The sequence below is a fragment of the Rhinopithecus bieti genome, unplaced genomic scaffold (assembly GCF_001698545.2).
Source record: "Rhinopithecus bieti isolate Rb0 unplaced genomic scaffold, ASM169854v2 scaffold_759, whole genome shotgun sequence".
Classification (NCBI taxonomy): domain Eukaryota; kingdom Metazoa; phylum Chordata; class Mammalia; order Primates; family Cercopithecidae; genus Rhinopithecus; species Rhinopithecus bieti.
In genome coordinates, this window is record NW_016803631.1 from 2,417,516 (window position 1) to 2,429,271 (window position 11,756).

Sequence of the window (11,756 nt, forward strand, 5' to 3'; positions counted from 1 at the left end):
ATGTACAAGGAGATGAATGTTGTTTTTATGCCTACTGACACAGCATCCATTCTGCAGCCCATGGATCAAGGAATAATTTCTACTTTTATGTCCTGTTATTTAAGAAATGCATTTCATAAGGCTGTAACTGCCATTACATAGTGATTCCTTTGATGGATCTGGGAAAAGTAAACTGAAAACCTTCTGGAAAGGATTCACCGTTCTAGATGTCATTAGGAACGTTTGTGATTTGTGAAAGAGGTCCAAATATCAGTATTAACAGGATTTTGGAAGAAGTTAATCCCAAGTCTCGTGGATAACTTTGAGGGGCTCAAGACTTCAGTGGAGGAAGTCACTGCAGATGTGGTGGAAATAGTAAGAGAACTAGAATTAAAAGTGAAGCCTGAAAAGTGACTGATTTGCTGCAGTCTTTATGATAAAACATGAACAAATGAGGAGTTACTTCATATGGATGAGCAAAAAAAGTGGTTTCTTAAGAAGGAATCTGCTTCTGGTGAAGCTGCTATGTTGAAATGACAACAAAGGATTTAGAATATTCCATAATCTTAGTTGAAAGTGGTGACAGGGTTTGACAGGGTTGACTCCAATTTTGAAAGAAGTTCTACCAGGGTAAAATGCTATCAGCCTTAAATGCTACCGAGAAATCTTTTGTGAAAGGAAGAGTCAGTCAGTATGACAAACTTCATGGTTGTTTTGTTTTAAGAAATTGCCACAGCCACCCTCACCTTCAGCAACAAACATCCTGGTCAATCAGCAGCCATCAACATCAAGATATAAGACCCTCCACCCACAAAAGATGACTCACAGAAGGCTCAGGTGATCTTTAGGATTTTTTAGCATAAAGTATTTTTAAATTAAGGTATATGTGTTTTTGTTTTTTTTAGATGTAATGCTTATTGCCCACTTAATAGACTATAGTGTAAGGTAAACTCATCACTTATATGCAGTGGAAAACCAAAACATTTGCATGACTCACTTTATTGTAGTAGTCTAAAACCGAACCTGTAGTATCTCCGAGGTATTCCTGTATCTTCCAAGGTTATTCTCAAATTACTATGAACTCTGAGGTGAGTATTAATGGTTTTTAGACTTGTTATTTACAACAGCCATGATAAATTTACTTGGAATAGGAACTCTTGATGTATGTAGGACACATCAATAGAATTGATGTCAGAATTATTCTTCAGTACTTTCTAAGTAATCTAGAAGAGTAAAATATCTGTGTAATCAGGTATACTCTTCTGGGCAGTGAAATGCTGGGTATACCACTGGAGACACACCATAGGGAGAACTTGAGAAAATTTATGAGTGGACTAAAAGGGAGCAGGTAGAATTTAGTTCAGGTAACTACAGCAGTAATGACAGATAATGAGTGACTATTCAAGATTTTAGGCTCTAAATTATGTATTTTATATAAGAATTTTTATTGTTTTCCCTGAGATTATTTGGTCCACCCTGCTACTTTGGACATACTCTACTGGGGAAAATGTAGCGTGGTATAGGAACAATCAAAAACTAGTATCTTCAATGAAAGTTCTGTGTGTAGTTTGGACACATATACTTCCAGAAGACCAGAACACTGGTGGTATATGATCTATAACCAAGATAGTAAAGAAATGCAACATTGCAGGAGCAAAGAGTAAGTCAGACCTAAAGCCTAGTTCCCTGTAACTACATAGTTGTAGACCTTGGTCAACACACTCTCCCTACCTGAGTTTTCCCATTTAAATAAATGAGATCGTTGGATTTAAGGATATTCAAGGACATGTGCATCTTCAAAATTTTAATTATAAAAATGAATTGACTCCAGAAAGATAAAGAAAAAATGATGAAGCTAAACATGTAGACCACGATTGGATTAAGATACAAAATCATGACATAAATAAACATAGAAAAATCTAGACTAGTTCCCCCAGAATCAAAATATTAGCAGTATGATTATTATTATTATTATACTTTAAGTTCTAGGGTACATGTGCACAACGTGTAGGTTTGTTACATATGTATACATATACTATGTTGGTGTGCTGCACCCATTAACCCGTCATTTACATTAGGTATTTCTCCTGCTATCCCTCCCTACTCCCTCGACCCCACAACAGGCCCCGGTGTGTGATGTTCCCCACCCTGTGTCCAAGTATTCTCATTGTTCAGTTCCCACCTGAGTGAGAACATGCGGTGTTTGGTTTCCTGTCCTTGCGATAGTTTGCTCAGAATGATAGTTTGCAGCTTCATCCATGTTCCTACAGAGGACATGAATTCATCCTTTTATGGCNTTAGGTATTTCTCCTGCTATCCCTCCCTACTCCCTCGACCCCACAACAGGCCCCGGTGTGTGATGTTCCCCACCCTGTGTCCAAGTATTCTCATTGTTCAGTTCCCACCTGAGTGAGAACATGCGGTGTTTGGTTTCCTGTCCTTGCGATAGTTTGCTCAGAATGATAGTTTGCAGCTTCATCCATGTTCCTACAGAGGACATGAATTCATCCTTTTTATGGCTGCATAGTATTCCATGGTGTATATGTGCCACATTGTCTTAATCCAGTCTGTCACTGATGGACATTTGGGTTAGTTCCAAGTCTTTGCTGTTGTAAATAGTGCCGCAATAAACATACGTGTGCATGTGTCTTTATAGCAGCATGATTTAAAATTCTTTGGGTATATACCCAGTAATGGGATGGCTGGGTCAAATGGTATTTCTAGTTCTAGATCCTTGAGGAATCGCCACACTGTCTTCCACAATGGTTGAACTAGTTTACAGTCCCACCAACAGTGTAAAAGTGTTCCTATATCTCCACATCCTCTCCAGCACCTGTTGTTTCCTGACTTTTAATGATCACCATTCTAACTAGTGTGAGATGGTATCTCATTGTGGTTTTGATTTGCATTTCTCTGATGGCCAGTGATGAAGAGCATTTTTTCACGTTTCTGTTGGCTGCATAAATGTCTTCCTTATAACTACTAGGTACATAACGAAATGAAGGCAGAAATAAAGATGTTCTTTGAAACCAATGAGAACAAAGACACAACATACCAGAATCTCTGAGACACATTTAAAGCAGTGTGTAGAGGGAAATTTATAGCACTAAATGCCCACAAGAGAAAGCGAGAAAGATCTGAAATTGACACCCTAATATCACAATTAAAAGAACTAGAGAAGCAAGAGCAAACACATTCAAAAGCTAGCAGAAGGCAAGAAACAACTAAGATCAGAGCAGAACTGAAGGAGATACAGACACAAAAAACCTGTAAAAAAATCAATGAATCCAGGAGCTGGTTTTTTGAAAAGATGAACAAAATTGATAGACTGTTAGCAAGACTAATAAAGAAGAAAAGAGAGAAGAATCAAATAGGTGCAATAAAAAAATGGTAAAGGGGATATCACCACCGATCCCACAGAAATAGACTACCTTCAGAGAATACTATAAACACCTCTACGCAAATAAACTAGAAAATCTAGAAGAAATGGATAAATTCCAGTCCTCCCAAGACTAAACCAGGAAGAAGGTGAATCCCTGAATAGACCACTAGCAGGCTGTGAAATTGAGGCAATAATTAATAGCCTACCAACCAAAAAATGTCCAGGACCAGACAGATTCATAGCCGAATTCTGCCAGAGGTACAAAGAGGAGCTGGAACCATTCCCTCTGAAACTATTCCAGTCACTAGAAAAAGAGAGAATCTTTCCTAACTCATAAGATCAGCATCATCCTGATACCAAAGCCTGGCAGAGACACGACCAAAAAGGAGAATTTTAGACTCTGATGAACATCAATGCAAAAATCCTCAATAAAATACTGGCAAACCAAATCCATCAGCACATCAAAAGTTTATCCACCATGATCAAGTGGGCTTCATCCCTGGGATGCAAGGCTGGTTCAACATACGCAAATCAATAAATGTAATCTATCATATAAACAGAACCAAAGACAAAAACCACATGATTATCTCAGTAGATGCAGAAAAGGCCTTCGACAAAATTTAACAGCTCTTCATGCTAAAAACTCTCAATAAACTAGGTATTAATGGGACGTATCTCAAAATAATAAGAGCTATTTATGACAAAACCACAGCCAACATCATACGGAATGGGAAAAAAATGGAAGCATTGCCTTTGAAAACTGGCACAAGACAGGGATGCCCTCTCTCACCAGTCCTATTCAGCATAGTGTTGAAAGTTCTGGCTAGGGCAATCAGGCAGGAGAAAGAAATAAAGGGTATTCAATTAGGAAAAGAGAAAGTCAAATTGTCCCTATTTGCAGATGACATGATTGTGTATTTAGAAAACCCCATTTTCTCAGCCCAAAATCTCCTTAAGCTGATAAGCAACTTCAGCAAAGTCTCAGGATACAAAATTAATGTGCAAAAATCACAAGCATTCTTATACACCAGTAACAGACAAACAGAGAGCCAAATCAGGAGTGAACTCCCATTCACAATTGCTTCAAAGAGAATAAAATACCTAGGAATACAACTTAAAAGGGATGTGAAGGACCTCTTCGAGGAGAACTGCAAACCACTGCTCAGTGAAATAAAAGAGGACACAAACAAATGGAAGAACATACCATGCTCATAGATAGGAAGAATAAATATTGTGAAAATGGCCATACTGCCCAAGGTAATTTATAGGTTCAGTGCCATCCCCATCAAGCTACCAATGAGTTTCTTCACAGAATTGGAAAAAACTACTGTAAAGTTCATATGGGACCAAAAAACAGCCCGCATTGCCAAGACAATCCTAAGCAAAAAGAACAAAGTTGGAGGCATCACGCTACCTGACTTCAAACTATACTACAAGGCTACAGTAACCAAAACAGCATTGAACTGGTACCAAAACAGAGATATAGACTAATGGAACAGAACAGAGCTCTCAGAAATAATACCACACATCTATAGCCATCTGATCTTTGACAAACCTGATAAAAACAAGAAATAGGGAAAGGATTCCCTATTTAATAAATGGTGCTGGGAAAACTGGATAGCCATAAGTAGAAAGCTGAAACTGGATCCCTTACTTATACCTGATACAAAAATTAATTCAAGATGGATTAAAGACTTAAATGTTACACCTAAAACCATAAAAACCCTAGAGGAAAACCTAGTCAATACCATTCAGGACGTAGGCATGGGCAAGGACTTCATGACTAAAACACCAAAAGCAATGGCAACAAAAGCCAAAATTGACAAATGGGATCTAATTAAACTAAAGAGCTTCTGCACAGCAGAAGAAACTGTCATCAGAGTGAACAGGCAACATACAGAATAGGAGAAAATGTTTACAATCTACCCATCTGACAAAGGGCTAATATCCAGAATCTACAATGAACTTAAACAAATTTACAAGAAAAAAATCAAACGACCCCATCAAAAAGTGGGCAAAGAGCAGTATATTTTTAAATGCCCAATAAGTTTATTTTTAAAATTGGATTTGAAAAACTTGGTAATGCCTCATTTATTGCTTTTCATTAAGAATAGAGTTCTGGGATGGGTGCAGTGGCTTACGCCTGTAATCCCAGCACTTTGGGAGACCAGGGTGAGCAGATGACATGAGGTAAAGAGTTCGAGACCAGCCTGACCAACATGATGAAACCCCGTCTCTACTAAAAATACAAAAATTAGCCAGATATGGTGGTGGGTGCCTGTAATCCCAGCTACTCAGGAGGCTGAGGCAGGAGAATCGCGTGAACCCAGGAGGCAGAGGTTGCAGTGAACCAAGATCGTGCCACTGCACTCCAGCCTGGGCGACAGAGCGAGACTCTGTCTTAAAAAAAAAAAAAAAAAAAAATAGAGTTCTGAATATAAGATTTTCAAGTAAATCACTAGAACTTAAAAATATTAACACTTTGCTAGATAACTTCTAAAAACACCTGTACTATAGTGTAGTTCAGTAAAAGCATTCAGACATTTTTTGGTGAGTGGTATAAATTGGAAAGTTCCAGTCAAAGTCGTCATGGCTTTCAGCAAGTATCATATCATGTAGTCCTCACATGAAACATCACCAGTATTACCAAAACAGTATGAGTAAGCCTTGTAATTTGCTTACTGTTTGTCTGATTTTCTAGTTAATTTAGCATTAGGAACATGGTCAGGAATTTCCTGGGCACTTTGGAATTGTTACCAAGGAGAGAAGCAGTTATGATGTGGTTTATTCATTCATCTACAAGGAAATATATACAAGTAAGTAAGCACCATTAGAATTCAGAAAGGTGTGAGATCAAGGGACATCATCCTAGCATTTGAATTATTGCCCAAAAAAATACACAAATGTAATGGGGGCACTCCATTATTAAGTCATTTAAACCTTTTTGTGAATAGAGAGAAATAGCACTTTTAACTATATGGACAACCACTGACAATTATTATATGTAATAAGAGGCCTGGTACACACATGAGGAGGTCAGACAACTTGTAGAGAAAAAAGAATTTGCTTATTTTAGTGACTCCTTTTTGGAGATCTGCAGGGTGAGCTCCCTCAAAGCTAATAAAGGAGGAAGATTCCCTTTTATCTAATGACTGCTAGTTATTTTGTTACATCACTATAAGAGGAGATCTAGTCAGTAGAGGGGTTGATTTCTTCCCTCAGGTTCACACATTGATTGCTGCTCTCAAATTTGTCCTCAGCTTTCACACAACAGTTTGTACTAACACATTACCACTACCACCTACCTGCCCCCTCAGAAAACTAGGAAAGTTCTTACCTGTCCCATTTTATCAATCAATTTGGGGGTCTTGTACTTGGAAGAATAGAAATTTATAAGGGAAATTTCAGGTTTTACCAACTAGATGTAGGTTTCACTTTTCCATTGGAAAAGATTGCTTTATTAGGCATATTTGAGTTTATTCAGTTTGTCTTTTCATGGGAATTTTTCTTCTGTGGTTTTCAGTATAAAACAATGCAGCAAAATTTAGTTAAATGGGTTTTATTAACTTTTGGTTGATTCATATCTATTTTTAAACTCATTTTGCTTTTGTTTAAATTGTGCATTAAAATGTTTAATTATGGAACACATAATGATTGATGCACTGTCAAAACATTTGTAGTTTTCCCTAATAAACTGTGTGGCTTTTTGATGAATAGTTTTCATGATATCTTCAGTTGGCTGAAGAAATTTTATCACATTAATTTTCTAAAGTTTTCTGGAATTTCTTGCCATTTTGTTTTAAACCATGTCTTTAAGGTAACACAGTCTATCTTTTATCCTTCCTATTTTTCATTTTCCTCTCAGTTTTCCAGAGCTGTCCCACTTCATTATGGACTTTTTTGTTCCCTTAATTACCCCCCTACTCTCAAGCTTAGCACACATGTCTAGTAAATAAATATTACCTTATATTTCAATTTCAATCTCTTCTACACTCCTTCTCTGCCTTCAAGAATACATACACTGTGTCTGATCCTGACAGGTGCTGTTGCTTTGCTGTTTCTATCCTCCAAAATGCCACCATTTTTTCTATTCTTTCACTGCAGTTTATATTCACCCTCACTGACTTCATTTCCTTATCACTCATTGCCATGAGTAGACAAAGTGATTGGAAGTAGGTAGTAATGGTTGGAATTGAAAAATAAACCATTTTGAACTGGTTGAGATAGCCCTTAGAAGTGCCCATAGTCTGTCCTCATAAAAAGTGTGGACTTAGAGTGGCAAGAATAGGACTATAGCAAGAGTGCAAGGAGGCTTAAGGTGTAAGTAACAGTTAACAACTTCTTTGAAGTAGAGAAGACTAAACAGATGAAAGCAATGGATCTTAAAGATTGCCTGGAATTAAGGAAAAGAAGAACAACAATGGGGTGTAAAAGTTGGAACTATGTAGAAGTAGTAGTGACTGTTCATTTTAGAATTCTTAACTTTTAGGATGTTTGCTTGAAAAAGGTTTACAAAGTACCCCCCTTCACATCTTGGACCCCACCCTCACCCACACTCTGTGTCTTTGGGTGTGGCAAAGCCTCTGAGATCCCAGATCTTTTCCATTTCTTGTCTTCTTAATTTCTTCAGTTCCTTCCCCCTTATCCTTCATTAGTTACCCCTCTCTCCTTATCTAAGGCCAAAATGACAGTCTGTTTACATACGTACATCTATAGATTTACATCTATAAAACTATTTATGTAGTATTTACATTGTATTAGGTATTATAAGTAATCTAGAGATGATTTAAAGTATATGAGAGGCTTAGGCACGAGAATCACATGAACCCAGGAGGCAGAGGTTGCAGTGAGCCGAGATCACATCACTGCACTCCAACCTGGGCAACAGAGCGAGTCTGTCCAAAATATAAAGTAAAAAATAAAAAAGTAAAGTATATAAGAGGCTCTGTGTAGATTACCTATAAATACTACTCCATTTTATGCAAGGGACTTGAGCATCTTTGGATTTGGGTATCTGAGGAGGGTCTTGGAACCAGGCCCCCAGGATACCAAGGGATAACTGACTATACATTACATATTCTTGTCCAGACTAAGAAACAAAACTGCTATGGCCTTCAACTGGGCATTCAGATACACAGAAGGATAGGTGATGTGGTAAGAGAGAGTAAATATATGGGAGAAAATGGACAGGATGGGCCATAAGGAGAGGGACCACAGACCCCTGATACTCCGTTTATTTCATAGATTATTTTTAACAGCTTTGTCAAAATGTCTTACTAAAAACTCCGGTCCTCTTTTCATTTGTTATATTTTATTTTAGGTATGGGGCACATGGTTATCGAGATGTTTTCATTTGACAGTGCCGCTGTCCCAAGTGGTTGCCTTTCTTGCCAGATTGTTTTTTCAGTTGTTCTTGTCAATTTCTGTTGATCAGACAAAGGACAGTTATCTTTTTATCTCCCTATCCTGGGACCTTACGTACTTCATGTTCAATATTGTTAGGTGGATGGATGAGTATGTGGGTGGGTTGATGGATGGATTTTAAAGAAGCCTTTCTATTTTAGGTGATTTTAGTTGAGAAGGGTAAATCTGAATTTCTTTAGAATAAAAACCACATATTAATACTTTTTTGTACCTGGAGCCATAAAGTTTTCAGCCATCACAATTGCTAGAAAGTATTTTACTTTCCTGCATATAAGATTGTGGGTTAAAATTGAACTGATTTGAAGTAAAATGGCATAGGAGCTTTCTGTTCCTTAACAAGAACCAAAATAACTACCAAGTCTGATTGTGAGAAAACAGCATCTCCTAGAACCTGATAATTAGGGCAGTAGTCTTCAACTGTCTTCCCAGGGAAGACTATTTGATGAGCTGGACTAAATTTTCTCATTTTAGGGGAAAGGAAAATGAATAGTCTTCTCAGTTTTAAGCTTTTCCTTTCATTCATTTTTAATAAATCTTAGCATCAATTTGTTGCTTTTCTTTACCACAATCTGATAGCATTTAATATGTAAATTAGTACAAAATTTAGATATTTAGGTACCAATTTGAATAAATATTATTGGCAGGGGCTTTGCACCAGAAGACATTTTAAAACTACTACATTAAAAATAAAATTTCCCTTGCTAGGGGCTTAGAGGACGGGATTAATGTAGAGTGACTGCTTGTGAGTTTGGGGTTTCCCTTTGGGGTGATGAAAATGTTTTGGAACTAGAGGTGATGGTTATACAACATTGCAAATGCACTAAATGTACTAAATGCTGAATTGTACACTTTTAAATGGTTTATGTTAACATAAATTATACCTTAATTTAAAAAAAAAAAAAAGCTTTTCTTGAACTTTTTGAAGTTCATGCCATATCTGTGAATTGCCAAAGTGTGTGCTGTAGCTCAGAGGATAATGTCCTCCTGTAGCTAGTTAAGGTTATGATTTTTCCTTCAAACTGTGAAACATATTAGAGTGAAAATTAGTACTTACAGGCTAAATACTTAAGTAACAAGCATGAACCAGGGTTACCCCAGGTAACTGGGAGAACAGTCACATTACCTAAAACTAACAACAAATGCTTTTATGTACAAGCTCGCTACCACTACTTGCTACAGAACTTGATTCTTCAGAGAAATAAGTACAGTTGGCAGAGACAGCTTCCCCCATGCAGATAAAAGCCTATTTCAAACTTGTAAAAGTAACAAAATAATCTTACTGAGTAAAGAATTGGATAAAAACATTTTCAGTTTTAATGAAAGCAGTGATACTTTAAACAGATGTTTCTCAAATCCTTTTTCCACTAGTGTCTAGATAAGTCTTATCTGCCATTGGCTCATAAACAGCTGGGTAGGTTGGTCAGTACATCCAGTTGTACATACATACACATACAGACACACATTCTCATTCATATTCTCTTTGCTATGACACCACCACCATTTAAAAACATAAAGAATATGTTTGTACAGTTATTTCCTGTAGTCAAATATTACCGGAGTAGGATAGGAAGACATAATATATTTACATCAATGAAAGATGCAGATATGTCTTATTAATATACCTACTCCAAAACTTTGGCCACATCTTTCCCCGAGATATTTTTAGTTCTCAGACATAATTTTAGCAGATAATGCCTTTGTTATATATCACAGTACTTCTGTGGGCTTTTTCTGTAAGTTGATTACTAACTCATTTAGCTAATTTGAGATACAGGTTTGTCATGTGGGTTTTTTTCCCCCTGTTAAACTGGTAGGGTTTTGTTTGTGGTTTGGTTTGGTTTGGTTTTGTTTTCTTTTGTTTTGTTTTGTTTTGTTTTTGAGACGGAGTTTCGCTCTTGTCGCCCAGGCTGAAGTGCAATGGCACGGTCTTGGCTCACTGCAACCTCTGCCTCGCGAGTTCAAGTGATTCTCCTGCCTCAGCCTCCCGAGTAGCTGGGATCACAGGTGTGTGCCACCACGCCAGGCTAATTTTTGTATTTTTTTAAAAACCTGTTCTTTTTTTAATGATTATTATTATACTTTTAAGTTCTGGGATACATGTGGAGAAGGTGCAGGTTGGTTACATAGGTATACATGTGCCATAGTGGTTTGCTGCACCCATCAATCCATCGTCTACGTTAGGTATTTCTCCTAATGCTATCCCTCCCCTTGCCCCCTGCCCCCCCATCAGGCCCTGATATGTGATGTTCCCCTCCCTGTGCCCATGTGTTCTCATTGTTCAACTGCCACTTATGAGTGAGAACATGCAGTGCTTGGTTTTCTGTTCCTATGTTTGTTTGCTGAGAATGATGGTTTCCAGCTTCATCCATGTCCCTGCAAAGGACATGAACTCATTCTTTTGTTATGGCTGCATAATATTCCATGATGTATGTGGGCCACATTTACTTTATCCATTCTAATACATTGATGGGCATTTGGGTTGCTTCCAAGTCTTTGCTATCATGAATAGTGCTGCAATAAACGTATGTATGCACGTGTCTTTATAGTAGAATGATTTATAATTCTTTGGGTATATACCCAGTAATGGGATTGCTGGGTCAAATGGTATTTCAAGTTCTAGATCCTTGAGGTATCGCCACACTATCTTCCACAATTGTTAAACTAATTTACACTCCCACCAACAGTGTAAAAGCGTTCCTATTTCTCCACATCCTCTCCAGCATCTGTTGTTTCCTGACTTTTTGATGATCACCATTCTAAATAGTGTGAGATGGTTTCTCATCGTGGTTTTGATTTGAGTTTCTCTAATAATCAGTGATGATGAACTTTTTTTCATATGTTTGTTGGCCACATAAATGTCTTCTTGGCCGGGTGCGGTGGCTCAAGCCTGTAATCCCAGCACTTTGGGAGGCCGAGACGGGCGGATCACGAGGTCAGGAGATCAAGACCATCCTGGCTAACATGGTGAAAC

The 11,756-nt window shown here is 37.6% G+C and overlaps 1 protein-coding gene across 3 annotated transcripts in view; it reads left to right on the forward strand.

Annotated features, from left to right (window-relative positions):
* Positions 1-11,756, forward strand: part of GSK3B (glycogen synthase kinase 3 beta) — a 269,562-nt gene that overhangs the window by 233,428 nt on the left and 24,378 nt on the right. The window contains exon 11 of one of the 3 annotated variants that reach the window (XM_017891407.1): positions 10,692-10,733. The exons of the other annotated variants lie outside the window; for them this stretch is intronic. Within the exon in view, the coding sequence (XP_017746896.1) occupies positions 10,692-10,696 (5 nt within the window). The 3' untranslated portion in view covers positions 10,697-10,733. Of the gene's footprint in view, positions 1-10,691; positions 10,734-11,756 lie in introns of those variants that run through there. 3 annotated transcript variants of the gene reach the window in all.